A 16,626-nucleotide genomic window follows, 5' to 3' on the forward strand; every position below is an offset into this window, starting at 1 on the left:
ATCATGTGTCCCGTCTCTGAACTGCCTGGAGTTAATCCTTGAAGCCTTACGCTACACTTCTTTTCTGGTTCCCGCTGAAGGTTCATGTGAGCTGATCCATCTGATCCAACAGGAATGTTGTTTTTTTAATGACAGTCACCAGAATCCCCCTCTTTGCGATGTCCTCCGTTGCCTCCTCTGCCGAGTTGTATGTAAGAGTCTCCACTGGCTGGGAAAGGTGTCGGGAATCTTATGTTTCTTTCTTTAAGCACTGCTTTTGCTTCCTCAGTAGGTCCGCTGCGTAATCGTGATCCAGATATACTTTTGTCCCTTGGAAGTCGAGTCTTCTTTTCTGCCAGGCTCGTCTGAGTATATGCTCTGTCATTCAATAGCTTGAAAACATAACCACAATTGATCTTGACGGAGCTGTGGCTGAGGTTTGGGAGCAAGTGCTGGTTGTAGATGAAGGAAGCTCCAATCTTTTCATTAACAGAAACATGAAGGTGATCATTGATGTGTTGTCTTCAGCTCCCTTACTGTCTCCATGTATTCTGACATTATCGCATCGCAAGTGTCCCACTAAATACGTCAATTTGGTCTCCATTTGCTTTCAAAGTTTCACCAGCTCTGACAAAACGTCTTCCGGTGCTTGAATTTGGGTCTCGGCCGTGTTTCCTCTGCTTCTTTTACTCTTTGGTCAATTTTGTCTTGGCTGATGATGGCTCAAGTTCCGGAATTCTCTCAGCTTTATCAGGATTAATCTATGTTTGGCCTCACGACTCGGCTCCAGATCGGGGTCTGGATACATGTCTTCTCCACGTTGCTGCTAGCTGACAGTTGACCTTTTGGTTCTTCGTGGAATTCTCTACTTTGTGTAAGGTGTCTCCTTCTTATTTTAGGGATATTTGTAAGCTCTTACTTTAATACAACTCCAATGAAATGTGAGTTAGATTGGGCAACTTTTAGCATTTACAAGAACAAGAACAACTTGAAACTATTCACAGGAACAAATATGAGACACCAAGTAAAATGGTCTAAGAACAACAATAATTGCAAGATTCAGTTCTCGGGGGTTTGACAGGTAGATAAATATTTCGTCCGCAAATAAGGAAATGTGATGTTCCTGACTCAGCGCTTTTATACCTCTAATGTTTTTTTTCCCGGGTAGAGATCTTTATAATATCTGGAATTGTAATTAAACAAAAGTACAACTGCTCTGTGAACAAAGTTAAAGTTAGTATTGTCCTGCCAGAGGGTTGAGTTAGTTCCACCCCTGTAATGTAAAAAAAAAAATATATTTTAAACTCGTCATAGGAACAAATCTGAGACACCGAGTAAATAATTTACACTGAAATTAAATTACGTATCCAGTCTCTTTGGTTTTTGCTGAATCTTTTTACATCCAATTTCAGTTTAAATAACATTTTTTTTTACAAACATCTAGTCTTACAACTAGTTGTAAGAACAAATCTGAAACAACAAATAAACGCTTTTCTTTTTGTTCCTCCCAGTTCCAGTTACTCTTTGTTTCCTTTCCTCCATAATAAAATAGACATGTTATGTTTTCATGTGGAGAACAAGAACAACTTGAAACTATTCATAGGAAAAAATCTGAGACACCAAGACAGTTTTTTTGTTTGTTTGTTTATTTGTTTTAAGAAAAGGACCTTTTAGTTAAATACATGACAAATCAAAATAATTCATTACAGAGGCTTCACTTGTAATATTTTAACTTATTATGGGTTTTCCTCACATCCTCCAGTCAATCATAGATGAGAATTCAGACATTCATGTAATATACAGTAAACTGTACTTGCACTTAAACAAAAGTAACTTTTTTTTCTCTCTGCTGCCAGTTGGATCAGAGCTCACAAGAGAAAAATAAGCTTAAGATCAAAGTGAGTGAATTGGAGGACGACCTGGAGAAGAAGAAAAAAGAGGTTTGATCTTTATGTTCTCTTGAATTTGTCATTAAACTGAAGTGCAACTGCTCTGTGAACAAAGGGGTAAACTTAGTATTGTCCTGCCAGAGGGTTAAGGAGTTATTTCCAACCCTGTAATGTAAAAAAATAAATAAATATTTCAAACTCTTCATAGGAAAAAATCTGAGACAATTACACACACACACACACACACACACACAACTAATTTACACTGAAATCAAAAAACATATCCAGTCTCTTTGGTTTTTCTTTAATTTTTTTACATTCAATTTCAGTTTAAATAACATTTAAAAAAAAAAACCATTATGTTTAAATGAAGAGTTGAAGTTTTATCTTACTCTTTAAGTAACCAGAGGAACCAACAATGTTTGTCATTGACATTAATGTAACATCTAAATGTATATTGAAACATTCATGTCTTCCCTGTGTCTCAGCTCCAGGATGAGATCCAGAGGGGGAAGGAAGCTGAGAACAAACTCAATATGGAGCCGAACAAAAAGACGGAACAGGTTCATTTTTACCCAAATCAATTTGCACCCGGTGTTTGTTTTTCTCTATAATTCTTGTGTCTGTAACTAAAAACAAAACAAATCTGAAACAACAAATAAACGTTTTTTTTTTTGTTTGTTTTGTTTTGTTTTGTTTCCCCCAGTTCCAGTTACTCTTTGTTTCCTGTCTTCTATAATAAAATAGACAGGTTATGTTTTTATGTGGAGAACAAGAACAACTTGAAACTATTGATAGGAACAAATCTTACACACCAAGACAGTTTTTTGTTTGTTTGTTTGTTTGTTTTAAGAACAGGACCTTTTAGTTAAATACATGACAAATCAAAATAATTCCAATTACAGAGGCTTCACTTGAAATATTTTAACTTATTATGAGCAGAGTTTTCCTCACATCCTCCAGTCAATCATAGATGAGAATTCAGACATTCCTAATGACAAACAATCATATCTGAAGACCATCAGAAGCCATGAAGGGTGAAATTTCATCATTGAAAACACGGACTAATAACAGACTTGCATGTTATGTATAAATTGTGGGGAAAAAAATCATTTTGGTTTTAGGAAAAGTTTGATGAAAGGTTTTGATCCACTTAAAATGTTGACTACTGTTACTTTACTGTTACATAATGTCAGAAGAAAATCTCACTCAAAGACGACAGAGTCATCAGAATCGTGTTTTAATGTTTTATTTGCAGCAAGGAATCAATACATATACGTCTGGAGTGTCACAAGGCTGCTTCAGCAGTAAAATACTTAATGAGATATTCTTCTCTTTCTTGTCCCTGTCCTGAATTCAAGTTTCACTATAATGCAAGAAAAAAATCATTCTAAATTTTCATTCTAGATTAGATTTATTAAAGATTAGTACACATTTAGGATAAGTCTAGAGTTGATTAACATAAATAGCAGGGAATTACTGGATAAATCAAAGATGTAGTTCCATTAGAGGGAGGCTTCACTCATTATAAATAAGCCTATCATGAGAAATGTTTTTCACAGTCAGTACAGAGCATAAAATTACAATAACAAGAGAAAGTATGTGAAGCTTCTGGAGTTCCCTTTTTTTCTGCAGTCATTGCTCGGATGAGGACGTGAAGTATTTGATAAACCTGGTGAACTATCATGTCCTGTCCTTTGTTGTTATTGAATAAACCTATGAATATTTTAAAAGATAATAGTAGTGGTCATTTCAAAGACCAAATGGTCATTTGTGAAACTATTTCATTTTTTACTGGCCATGTGAAGCATAGTATGTTATCAAACCCAGACTTTTCTTATTATGCTTTTTTTTTTCCCCGTTGTGGAAACAAAAAGTCATAAGTTAAAATACACATGTCAAAACAATGTGAGAACAACATTAATACACTACAGAATCCAGCAGCAGTAAAACAATAGAATACATTAAACAACATAGAAATATTATAGAAAATCAGTGTGAACTGCAATCAGGTTCGTCGACGCACATCTTTGCACAATGCATTGTTGAGATTTGAGAGGTGTGGACCTGGAGCCTATGTGTTCAGACTTTCTCGTCCTCAGTTCATCTTTAAATGTCTCTCAGTTGCACATTTTGTAGCTAGATTTTTGGGTTTATTGAATATGTAACTTAACGTTCGTTTAATTGGTTGTATCTCTACTTTGGATAATGTGACTCCTAAGAAACAGTTTGTGTCTTCCATGGTTTTCTACTGATAATAGAAACTTTAAAAACCAGTGTAGGAAGACTGGAAAGGAAATAGTGTTTGGAAACACTATGTTCCAACACTGTCCAGCCAAGTTTTGATGTTAATTTAAAAATCAGACTTTTAACTTTATCTTTAACATATTCATTCATAAAGTAATAAAAACAACAGTCACCAACCAGCAAAAAAAACTTTTGCTGTTCTTTATACTAAAATACTAATTGAGCTAAACTACAATATACTGTTTATATTTAATTCTCTGATCCAATCACTCAGACATTAGAAATGTATTCAGACATGGATGTTTCGGTTAAAAGACAGTGTGTCTCTCATGTCTCTCTTTCAGTGGGAACAGAAGCTCCAGGATGAAAAAGAGAGTGCGAAGAAGAGAGAGGACAAACTAAAGAAGGAGCTTGAGGAAAACAAGAAGGAGGTTAATATTTGCACCCAAATCATTTAACATTCTGGTCACTTCTCTTTATCATCATCTGCATAAAACACAATTTGTCAGTAACATTAGAGTAACACTGCTCATTAAATGATGATTCTTTCAAGCCAAACAACAAATGCAGAGCTGCTTCTATTGGTTTAGAGGCTGTAGGATGTGGTTTGGTTGGACTGTGGGTGAACAATGTAAAACCATCGATCAGGATTCATGATAGAAACAGATGAAGAAGCAGGTTGTATGAACAGGATTTTTTAACTATGTCATATGTCACATAACTGGTAATTGAGTTTGTATCGCTAAACATGTTTTTAAATGTCTTATATTCACACTAAAAAGATGTGAACAAAGAGGTAAAGTTAGTATTGTCCTGCCAGAGGGTTAAGGAGTTATTTCCACCCCTGTAATGTAAAAAAAAAAAAAAACTATTTTATACTATAGGAAAAAACCTGAGACACCAAGTAACTAATTTACACTGAATCAAATTACGTATCCAGTGTCTTTGGGTTTTGCTGAATCGTTTTATATCCAATTTCAGTTTAAAGAACCTTTTTTTTCTTTTAAAAAACATTATATTTCAATGAAAACTTGAAGTCTTGAAGAGGAACCAACAATGTTTGTCATTGACATTAATGTAACATCTAAATGTATATTGAAACATTCATGTCTTCCCTGTGTCTCAGCTCCAGGATGAGATCCAGAGGGGGAAGGACGCTGAGAACAAACTCAATATGGAGCTGAACAACAAGACGAAACAGGTTCATTTTTACCCAAATCAATTTGCACATTGCATCTGTTTTTCTCTATAATTCTTATTTCTATAACTAGTTGTAAAAACAAATCTAAAACAACAAAATGGGCGAAAACATTGCAACTGATAAGCATAAGTTTAAAAAAAACACACCTACCATCTCTTGTAAAATGCTGTTTTTGTTAAAAGACAGTGTCTCTCTCATGTCCCTCACAGCTCCAGGATGAAAAACAGAGTGGGATGAAGAGAGAGGACAAACTAAAGAAGGAGCTCGAGGAAAAGAAGAAGGAGGTTAATATTTTCACCCAAATCATTTCACAGTCTGGTCACTTCTCTTTATCATCATCTGCATAAAACACAATTTGTCATGTTGACACTAAATAATTGAGGGACTAGTAAGTAACATTAGAGTAACACTGCTCATTAGAAATGAGGATTATTTCAAGCCAAACAACAAATGCAGAGCTGCTTCTATTGGTTTAGAGGCTGTAGGATGTGGTTTGGTTGGACTGTGGGTGAACAATGTAAAACCATCGATCAGGATTCATGATAGAAACACAGGAAGAAGCAGATTGTATGAAAAGGGGATTTTTTAACCAATCGGAAGTAGAAATTTGTAAAAACATAAATGGACTTGTTAAAACACAACTAATTTACACTGAATCAAATTACGTATCCAGTGTCTTTGGGTTTTGCTGAATCGTTTTATATCCAATTTCAGTTTAAAGAACCTTTTTTTTCTTTTAAAAAACATTATATTTCAATGAAAACTTGAAGTCTTGAAGAGGAACCAACAATGTTTGTCATTGACATTAACTTTAACTATGTCATATGTCACATAACTGGTAATTGAGTTTGTTTCGCTAAACATGTTTTTAAATGTCTTCACACTAAAAAGATAGTAAATCATTTCCAATTTTGTAATAAAAAACAAAACGACCAAAATGCAGCTGACATTTATGTAATATACAGTAAACTGTGCTTGCACTTAAACAAAAGTAACTTTTTTTTCTCTGTGCTGCCAGTTGGATCAGAGCTCACAAGAGAAAAATAAGCTTAAGATCAAAGTGAGAGAATTGGAGGACGACCTGGAGAAGGAGAAAAAAGAGGTTTGATCTTTATGTTCTCTTGAGTTTGTCATTAAACTGAAGTACAACTGCTCTGTGAACAAAGACGTAAAGTTAGTATTTTCCTGCCAGAGGGTTAAGGAGTTATTTCCACCCCTGTAATGTAAAAAAAAAAAAAAAAAAAAGAATATATATATATATATATATATATATATAAGAACAACTGATAAGCATAAGTTTAAAAAAAACACAACTACCATCTCTTGTAAAATGCTGTTTTTGTTAAAAGACAGTGTCTTTTTTTCTTTTCCTCATGTTGTCAGTGGGAGAAGCTGCTTCATGATGAGAAGCAGAGGGCGAAGAAAACGGAGGAAACACTAAAGAAACAGGTTGAAGACAAGAACAAGCAGGTTAATATTTGTATCTAAATTTGTTTGTTGCTGGCATCTTTCTATTTTACCTGTCTATAAAATAATTCTTATAACTAGTTGAGAGCGAATGTAAGACCCTGAATAAATGTTTGAATAATTTAAGAGCCACTGCCATTGACTTTTTAACTATGTCATATGTCACATAACTGGTAATTGACTTTGTATCGCTAAACATGTTTTTAAATGTCTTCACACTAAAAAGATAGTAAATCATTTCCAATTTTGTAATAAAAAACAAAACGACCACAATGCAGCTGTTCATGAAACATGTGAGTCAAAGTTCTGAACAGAAAACTGTTTGCAGCAGTTCTTACCAACAGTTCTTACCTTGCCGGTTAACAAGCTAAGACTTGATCATATTCTCTGTCAGAACACTGCAAATCAACAATAAAATCAAATTATTGTGAAAAGATTAACAGCAGACATTCATGTAATATACAGTAAACTGTACTTGCACTTAAACAAAAGTAACACTTTTTTTCTCTCTGCTGCCAGTTGGATCAGAGCTCACAAGAGAAAACTAAGCTTGAGGACAAAGTGAGAGAATTGGAGAAGGAGAAAAAAGAGGTTTGATCTTTATGTTCTCTTGAGTTTGTCATTAAACTGAAGTACAACTGCTCTGTGAACAAAGACGTAAAGTTAGTATTTTCCTGCCAGAGGGTTAAGGAGTTATTTCCACCCCTGTAATGTAAAAAAAAAAAACACAACTACCATCTCTTGTAAAATGCTGTTTTTGTTAAAAGACAGTGTCTTTTTTTATTTTCCTCATGTTGTCAGTGGGAGAAGCTGCTTCATGATGAGAAGCAGAGGGCGAAGAAAACGGAGGAAACACTAAAGAAACAGGTTGAAGACAAGAACAAGCAGGTTAATATTTGTATCTAAATTTGTTTGTTGCTGGCATCTTTCTATTTTACCTGTCTATAAAATAATTCTTATAACTAGTTGAGAGCGAATGTAAGACCCTGAATAAATGTTTGAATAATTTAAGAGCCACTGCCATTGACTTTTTAACTATGTCATATGTCACATAACTGGTAATTGACTTTGTATCGCTAAACATGTTTTTAAATGTCTTCACACTAAAAAGATAGTAAATCATTTCCAATTTTGTAATAAAAAACAAAACGACCACAATGCAGCTGTTCATGAAACATGTGAGTCAAAGTTCTGAACAGAAAACTGTTTGCAGCAGTTCTTACCAACAGTTCTTACCTTGCCGGTTAACAAGCTAAGACTTGATCATATTCTCTGTCAGAACACTGCAAATCAACAATAAAATCAAATTATTGTGAAAAGATTAACAGCAGACATTCATGTAATATACAGTAAACTGTACTTGCACTTAAACAAAAGTAACACTTTTTTTTCTCTCTGCTGCCAGTTGGATCAGAGCTCACAAGAGAAAACTAAGCTTGAGGACAAAGTGAGAGAATTGGAGAAGGAGAAAAAAGAGGTTTGATCTTTATGTTCTCTTGAGTTTGTCATTAAACTGAAGTACAACTGCTCTGTGAACAAAGACGTAAAGTTAGTATTGTCCTGCCAGAGGGTTAAGGAGTTATTTCCACCCCTGTAATGTAAAAAAAAAAAAAAAAAAAGAATATATATATATATATATAAGAACAACTGATAAGCATAAGTTTAAAAAAAACACAACTACCATCTCTTGTAAAATGCTGTTTTTGTTAAAAGACAGTGTCTTTTTTTATTTTCCTCATGTTGTCAGTGGGAGAAGCTGCTTCATGATGAGAAGCAGAGGGCGAAGAAAACGGAGGAAACACTAAAGAAACAGGTTGAAGACAAGAACAAGCAGGTTAATATTTGTATCTAAATTTGTTTGTTGCTGGCATCTTTCTATTTTACCTGTCTATAAAATAATTCTTATAACTAGTTGAGAGCGAATGTAAGACCCTGAATAAATGTTTGAATAATTTAAGAGCCACTGCCATTGACTTTTTAACTATATATATAGTTAATATATATATTAACTATATATATATATATATATATATATATATATATATATATATATATATATATATATATATATATATATATATATATATATATATATATATATATATATATTAAACTCTTCATTGGAACAAATCTGAGACACAGAGTAACTAATTTACACCGAAATAAAATAACATATCCAGTCTCTTTTGTTTTTGCTGAATCGTTTTACATCCAATTTCAGTTTAAAGAAGAAAGCAAAAACAATCTCTTTAAATAATAATTTGGAGAAGCAGCTTCAGGATAAAAACCAAAAGGTTGAAAAAATCACTGAGAAAAATATAAAGTGGAACTTCTGCCACCGTTCTTAGTCTTTAAATACAGTAGTCAACATTTGAAATGGATCAAAAAAACTTCAAGTTGTCTTGAGACGAGAAGGGATCAAAATTCATGTCTAACAGCCAACTTCATGAAGTCGTCTCCTCAGAGTCTGAGTGGACAGTCCCTCACCAGTTGCCTCCTGAAGGTCATTTCCCAGGCTGACTGCTTTTTACAGGGATGTAGGGTCACGTATTAGTCTTGATTTGGTGTTGTGACCTGTTGCCTGCCTCCACTATGCCTTCAACTCCCAATACCAGACCTTCTGAACCTGTTCCAGGCTTTGGAAGTGACAGTTTGAGACATCCCCACTGGATCTGCAACTTCATGCTGAGTCATGGCTCCTTGCAGCATCTCAATGTCCCTGTTGAGCTCAGAATCCTGCAATCTCACTAAATATGGCATTATCAGTTCACTCTGATCTCAAGTGAAGCTTTCAGAGCATTCAATGTGACCAGTTCCCAATTACAGTCACCTGTCACCAATCAATCGGTACCTAATGACAAACAATCATATCTGAAGACCATCAAAAGCCATGAAGGGTGAAATTTCAATATTGAAAACACTGACTAATAACAGACTTGCATGTTATGTATAAATTGTGGGAAAAAAACACATTTTGGTTTTAGGAAAACTTTGATAAAAGGTTTTGATCCACTTAAAATGATGACTACTGTTACATTACTGTAACATAATGTCAGAAGAAAATCTCACTCAAAGACGATAGAGTCATCAGAATCTTGTTTTAAAGTTTTACTTTAAGGGACAAGGCTGCTTCAGCTGCTTCTGCAAGAAAAAAAATCAATATTGTCATTCTAGATTAGATTTATTAAAGATTAGTCCACACTTAGGATAAGTCGACAGTTGATTAACATAAATAGCAGGGAATTACTGGATAAATGAAAGATGTAGTTCAATTAGATGGAGGCTTCACTCATTATAAATAAGCCTATCATGAGAACTGACTTTCACAGTCAGTACAGAGCATAAAATTACAATAACAAGAGAAAGTATGTGAAGCTTCTGGAATTCCCTTGTTTTCTGCAGTCATTGCTTTTACTGGCCAAATATTTTGTGTCCCATGTGAAGCATAGTATGTTATCAAACCAAGAATTTTCTTATTATGCTTTTTTTTCCTGTTTTGGAAACAAAAAGTCATAAGTTGAAACACAAAATGAAAACAAAAATTAGTGTGAACATCTTGACAGGTGTAAACAGTTACGTTTCTTGTTCTACTGTTCCGTTCTTTTTTCTGGTTCTAGTCCCATTTTAATCTTGACTCCCAGCATTTTCAATCAGCTTGGTGGATACACATCTTCCCACAATGCATTTTTGAGATTTGGGAGCTGTGCACCTGGGGCCTCTGTGACCTACTGTGACCGACTTTGTATCGTTAATCATAGTTTTAATAAATGTCTTACAGCCAAACTTAAAATATATCCAAATATATCATTTTAATTTTTAAAATAAAATAAAATTGGTAATGAAACTTTGTAACAGACAAGTCAAACGTCCAAATAAAAAACTGCATCTTTCAGTCATTTAACAAGGTAAGAATTAAAGAATTTATTCTCTGTCAGAACACTGCAAAAAATAAAATAAAATAGTTGTGAAAACGATTTACAGCAATCTGTTAGCTAGAGAAGCCTGAAAGGAAGTTGTGACTGGTCCAAACATAAAATCTGTCTCATGTGTGGAAGCTGTTTGTATGATGCTCATGCTATGAGATATTGATAATGCTATAAGTCAATTAGCTTAATATAAGTAAAGTCTGTGTTTGTCCCTCTCAGGTGGAGAGGAGCCAACATCAAGAATGAGACCAATCAGAGACTCAGACACTGAACACAACACAGGTAAGACTGACTCAACAAGATCCATGTCAGTAACACAAGTGGATAAAAGCAGCTACTGTACGTCCAGTAAGGTTTTCTATCTATTTATTAAGTGTGTGTTGAGCTATTTAATGACTTTACACCATAGATACTTTCTCTAAAACAGGTTGGAGAAAAAAATTATCCAACCAGCAGAAGCAGATAGAAATATCAGATACTTAGCAAAACAAAAGTATTTATGTATTAGAGACTTGCTGTTTATGTCAGTTGTCACCATATTCTGATTATGTCACACACACACACACACACACACACACACACTCACTATCCATCCAAACAATAGACATAACATTTTATACCATAAAACAAAGAACATTGTGAAACAGTCTCATAAAAGAGTTGATCACAGAACTGTTGCTGTCACACGATTTCATTAGCTGTAGAAAAACAGTCGTGTTGATCACACACTTTCACACAGATGTTACTCAGCATATTAAAATAGACAGTTCATCACTTGTTGGGACATAAATGAACAACCAATACTAGATTTATAAGAGAATATTCGATCACCTGTGATTCAAACATCTGTGTCTGGTGAAGAGAAGATTAACTATGTGGCCTTATCTAGGATTGTTTTTGAACTGAATGAATAATTAAAATAAAATGTTTGTGTGACTCCTCTTTTTGTTCTATGTAAGACAATAATACTAATAATGTACTTTTTTCCCCAAAGGTTCTTAGTCTGTTAGTGATGAAAAAATGGAAAATGAGACATAGGAATCTCTGTGGGTTAAACTAACTGAGGAGCAACTGCATGTCACCTCATCAGGAGAAACTTAACATATGACAATGAAGAAAGTTATTAAGTCCCAAGATGCTTTGTAAAGTATTGTAAACTGTATTGTAACTGTTTCCCACAGTGTTGATAATAATGTGCTGTATATCAAACAATAGTCACTTCTATGCTGTGGTAACTATAATAATACATTGTTGACATAACCAAATGTGATGTGAAGCTTGTGAAAATTTAAATTAAACATTGAACTGTTTGTTTTTAGTTTCTTGATTTGTGTCTCTTTAAAAATCATTTAGTTTCATCATTAGTTTACAATTTCCACTCTCACTCTCCACAGATGGTTTACAGCCCTTAGTCTCTGGTTCACTAATTCACTGAGCTGAACTCAACTTGTTGTGTCTCTGTGGTGTGTAGGACCCCAGACTTATTCCGTCTGGTCTTCATCTTCCTAACCAGTGTTAAAAGCAACAGCTAATTTAGCAAAATGAGTCATTGCATGAGTGTATAAAGTATGTGACCACTGTCCATAATCAGTGCTTTAGTTCATCAAGTACTAGAACAACACTTTGCTTTGACTTCACTTAATGAAGTCATTTAGCTTTTATTTACTCACTAGCAGTAGATGTAGTTACACCTGACACAAATAAACCCACTTGCTATTTCAACTACAACTCTCACTAGAAATAAGTGAAACAGGAAGAATGTTCTACATATGTAATGAGTCAGTGTGATGTTCAGTCAGCAGTGACACAACATCAGTGATTTCTCTGCTGGTGCTGCTGGCTGTGAAAGTTCAGACCAGCTATGGTCAAAACATTTACTGTAGAAATGATTTCAGTGTTTTTAGTGTTTAATACATTAGTACATTAGCCATCGTCTCACTGTTAAAAGGTTGTTAAAGTGAGAGTAATGGTTTACATGAAAGCTGATGTCTGTTAAATCAAAGACTAAAGGAAGTGAAGATTCTTAACAACAGTGACTCATCAGTTTTTGGTAAGTGGATTCCTGTTAAACAAACACCATGAAGTAAATGGTATTTTTTCCATGTGCTGTTTAGCCGGTGATGTGATCCTGAATCTTCCTGCTGCTCCTCTGACTGAGGGAGGTAATGTGTCTCTGTGCTGCCAAAAGAAAGAAACTTCAAACCTCAGAGCTCAGTTCTACAAGAACAGTCTCCAAATTGACAGCAGAGTCACAGCAGAGATGACCATCTGACAAAGGACTCTACAAATGCAGAGTGTCCGGAGGTGGAGAATCACCAGAAAGCTGGCTGACTGTCAAAGTTGAGGTCTAATAAGAAAAGGTTTAGTGTTATTCTTGTTGTTGCAAACTTTATTTTGAAAAACCACAGTTTTGTCCAACAAGCATTTACACAGATTGCACTTTGTTTTGTTGTGGCTGCTACACCACAGTTTTTAATAATTGAAGGAAGTGAATCCTAAAGGCAGATCTGCACTGGCGCGATGTAAGGTCTTAAAGCAGACGCCTGATTTAATCGCGTTGACGTCACGTCGTCTTCCATCCCCGTTACAGTCCAAGTGGATGCTGCGCTGCAAGATCGGAGATTTGGTCGAAGAGAAACTCGCTGTCTGGTAATATTTTATGAATATGTTCAATGTTGTACATATGTCAGTCGTCATTTACGTTGCACGTTAACATTTTGTCATTATGTTGGTGGAAAAAGTAACGTGGTTGTAAAAACCTTCCTCTGATAAACGTAATCGCTTTGGAAATTAGTTGTAAAAACGTGACTTTTAGGAGACGATGTGTGAGTAGATGAGAAAGTCAGTTAGTCTGTCTGCTAAAAATGATGTTTCTATGTGGATGAAAACATAAACCTATGCGCAACTTAACGAAAGTGAAAGTAGGACTTCCTGAGGAAAGGACATGATTCCATCATGCAGCAAGATAATAAAACTATATAGTGTCATAGTTAGTTTAGAGTTAACAAATATTTACACATATTTATGTTTTCACTTCATTTTCAGAACAGCAAAGTGCTTTATACAATGGATCGATCCTCCCTCAGAACCATCAGTGTTCTGGTTGTTCATCTTCTCATTCACTTCTGTGGAGGTAAATTAAGTTTAACTTTTTATATTAAAGATACAAATGTAAGTTTGTAAGTACATTTTTATATTTCTGTGCAAAATTTCAGATTTTGAAAAAAAAATGCATTAAAGTCACTTATGTTTAAAGATGATTTATAATATGATAAAATATGATACATTATATGTAACTTTATTTCCCGCTTAGGGAAACATTTAGGGCCAAGACTTTAGGGAAACAGCAGACAGTGAACTGGTCCAACATGTTCTCATCCCACAGCGTCAGATTTTGACGCTTTCTAAGGCGTCAAATTGTGGCGCTTTGTACGTCCTTGTTATATTGAGGCCACAGGTACCATTTGGCATTAATATTGGATGCTCCAAGTACATCACTGTTTGAATCCCTGGGAAAAACTGCGTCCGGTATTGAAGCTGCAGGTTCACTTTGGCATCAATTTTGGACGCTTCTGTTGTGTCACCTTATGATGCGACAGGAACAAATTTATATGCACAACAAAACTACATTGAGGTCAGAGACAACAACATCAGGGTATGTTACGTTAAGAAACAACAAGGGTTATGTTTGGGCACAAAAACTTCACAGGGAGGTTAAGTTAGAAGACAAATTACACAAAAACAAAATGCTACAAAAAGTGACAACTGCACACACCTGTTTCCTTAATACAGTAACCACATGCAGCACGTTGTGAAACAATTATCAATAAAACAAACTATGTCTCACACTAGAGTCAAACCTCGGTCTCTTGTGGAAAAGTCCTTTGTACCGTTATACCTTCCATCACCCCCGTCCTCATGCTTACGATACTATCTGTCTTCTTCTTTAACGCCATCAATTCTGGTGTGAAATATTGAAATACGTAAATGGGAACTTTCAGCATCAGCATGTAACGCAGAAGGTCTTAACAAAGAGGTGATTTTTAATCCCTCAGGAATGTGAACGGGCTGCTTGGTCACACATTATCTATTGTGAGATAAAGTTAATATAGTTTAGAAAATTACTTTCAGGGACATCTTCTCTTTGGTTGTTACAGTACACAGTGTATATTGATGAATTCTTACAGCTGAAGTAATAAATGTTTTCTTTTCAGGTCAGTCTCAGTTAATTGCTTCAGTCCAGCCAATAGTGGCAAGAGTTGGTGATGACATCATGTTGCCGTGTCACCTTGAACCTGCGATGGATGTTGCTGCAAAGACGTTGGAGTGGACGAGACCTGATCTGAACAACATATTTGTCCACGTGTGGCGTTCTGGTCAAGAGTTAGTGAAGACAAAACATCCATCGTACACAGGAAGAACATCACTGTTCACTGATGAACTGAAACATGGAAACATGTCACTGAAACTGTCTGGAGTAAAACTTTCTGATAAGGGAACATACAAGTGCTTCATTCCTGATCTCAAAACACAATCTACTGTTGAAGTTGTAGTTGGTAAGTGGACATGTTGTATATACAGTAATATATTAGTATTGTTGTATTAACAGTTGCAGTGATGTTAACAAGTAAAGTGTGTAGTGACAATCTACCATCAGCCTCAGTGTAATTTACTGTCTCACTCTATAAATGTTTGGAAACTGTATTTGTAAAATTCCAGAGCAGGTACATCTGCAGGAAACAAAACACTTCTTCCAGTCAGACATCTGATTTTTCTATTTAGAATGTAATGAATTTATAATGAATTTATGCATGATATGAACAGTCTGCAAGATGCTTTTAATTATCAGCCTTGAAAGTAAAAACACTTCCAAACAAATGCAGGTTTGCTGGTATTTAAATTTTTGGTCCAAGTATCTACTGATGTTTCTTTCTTGTGCTCAGCATCAGATGCTGCTGCCCCTCCTGTCATCAGTTTCTCAGGGGTTGATGAATCCACCAGTGAGGTGGTTTTACAGTGTGAGTCTAAAGGCTGGTATCCACAGCCTGAGGTGTTGTGGTTGGACGGTGAGGGAAACGTCCTCTCTGCTGGACCTACAGAGACAGTCAGAGGTCCTGATGACCTCTATACTGTCAGCAGCAGAGTCACTGTGGACAAGAGACACGGACACAGATTCACCTGTAGAGTCCAACAGAACATCATCAACCAGACCAGAGACACACACATAGATGTTTCAGGTTAATATGAGTTTTCAAATTCATGCTGTGTTAATATTTTTATATTTCTGAATGTATTTGCAGTAACTTCCATTAATATTCTTTTTTACTATTTTAGATGATTTCTTTAAGGTCCAGTCCAGATCTTCTGCTACCACAGTGGGTTTGGCTGTTAGTTTGGCTTTTTGCATTATGTTGATTCTTTTACTTTTACTTCTCCTGTGGAAGAAGAAAAACAGTAAGTCACAAACTCATCACACAGAAAAAGTGAATTGTCTTTATATTAAGTCTTTATCTCATGACATAAACACAAATGTGCTATATTTTATATGCAATCAGTACAAATGTAAAATGCTTAATTTTATATTTTAGAATTAGATATTATGTTGTTTTTTTTAAAATAATTTTACTGCCTTTATTTTTACACAGTGTCCAAGAGAAACCAGATGGATGAAGTTGAGTCTAAGGACCAAAACGAGACAAAGTAGGTAATAACTGACCAAACAGCACAAATAAAGCATTTGAACAAGATAAATGTGGAAACAAACAGCCAACTTGTAAGTACAGAAACAGGACGTGTGTGTGTGTGTGTTCGTGTGTGTTCGTGCGTGTGTGTGTGTGTGTGTGTTCGTGCGTGTGCATGTGTCTGTGTGTTCGTGTGTGTGTGTGTGTGTGTGTGTGTGTGTGTTCGTGTGTGTGTG

At 35.1% G+C, this 16,626-nt stretch overlaps 2 protein-coding genes across 19 annotated transcripts in view; both read left to right on the forward strand.

The window, feature by feature from the left end:
* LOC137137529 (golgin subfamily A member 6-like protein 22) overlaps positions 1 to 12,019 on the forward strand; it is an 85,259-nt gene extending 73,240 nt beyond the window's left edge. For 15 of the 18 annotated variants that reach the window (XM_067523911.1, XM_067523913.1, XM_067523910.1 and 12 more), the window contains 12 exons: positions 1,836 to 1,919; positions 4,460 to 4,546; positions 5,242 to 5,316; positions 5,526 to 5,600; positions 6,335 to 6,418; positions 6,700 to 6,786; positions 7,303 to 7,374; positions 7,585 to 7,671; positions 8,189 to 8,260; positions 8,531 to 8,617; positions 10,929 to 10,991; positions 11,704 to 12,019. In XM_067523911.1, coding sequence (XP_067380012.1) covers positions 1,836 to 1,919; positions 4,460 to 4,546; positions 5,242 to 5,316; positions 5,526 to 5,600; positions 6,335 to 6,418; positions 6,700 to 6,786; positions 7,303 to 7,374; positions 7,585 to 7,671; positions 8,189 to 8,260; positions 8,531 to 8,617; positions 10,929 to 10,955 — 837 coding nt within the window. In that variant the 3' untranslated portion in view covers positions 10,956 to 10,991; positions 11,704 to 12,019. The remainder of the gene's footprint in view (positions 1 to 1,835; positions 1,920 to 4,459; positions 4,547 to 5,241; positions 5,317 to 5,525; positions 5,601 to 6,334; positions 6,419 to 6,699; positions 6,787 to 7,302; positions 7,375 to 7,584; positions 7,672 to 8,188; positions 8,261 to 8,530; positions 8,618 to 10,928; positions 10,992 to 11,703) is intronic. The other 3 variants (XM_067523918.1, XM_067523919.1, XM_067523917.1) reach the window with 3 other exon arrangements.
* A 1,745-nt stretch (positions 12,020 to 13,764) lies between these two features.
* LOC137138104 (butyrophilin subfamily 3 member A2-like) lies at positions 13,765 to 15,951 on the forward strand. Its single transcript, XM_067525035.1, has 3 exons — positions 13,765 to 13,842; positions 14,924 to 15,265; positions 15,653 to 15,951. Exons 1-3 carry the CDS (start codon positions 13,776 to 13,778, stop codon positions 15,949 to 15,951), a joined length of 708 nt encoding a protein of 235 aa, XP_067381136.1. The 5' UTR covers positions 13,765 to 13,775.
* The last annotated feature ends 675 nt before the right edge of the window (positions 15,952 to 16,626 follow it).

Source organism: Channa argus, chromosome 12, assembly GCF_033026475.1.
Source record: "Channa argus isolate prfri chromosome 12, Channa argus male v1.0, whole genome shotgun sequence".
NCBI classification, from domain to species: Eukaryota; Metazoa; Chordata; class Actinopteri; order Anabantiformes; family Channidae; genus Channa; species Channa argus.

Bases quoted from the DNA above. Each gene is read 5' to 3' on its own strand.
- LOC137138104 (XM_067525035.1), top strand. From the start codon at position 13,776: ATGGATCGATCCTCCCTCAGAACCATCAGTGTTCTGGTTGTTCATCTT. The intron at 13,843-14,923 runs GTAAATTAAGTT...TTTTCTTTTCAG, and splicing joins TCTCATTCACTTCTGTGGAG to GTCAGTCTCAGTTAATTGCT. The intron at 15,266-15,652 runs GTAAGTGGACAT...TCTTGTGCTCAG, and splicing joins TACTGTTGAAGTTGTAGTTG to CATCAGATGCTGCTGCCCCT.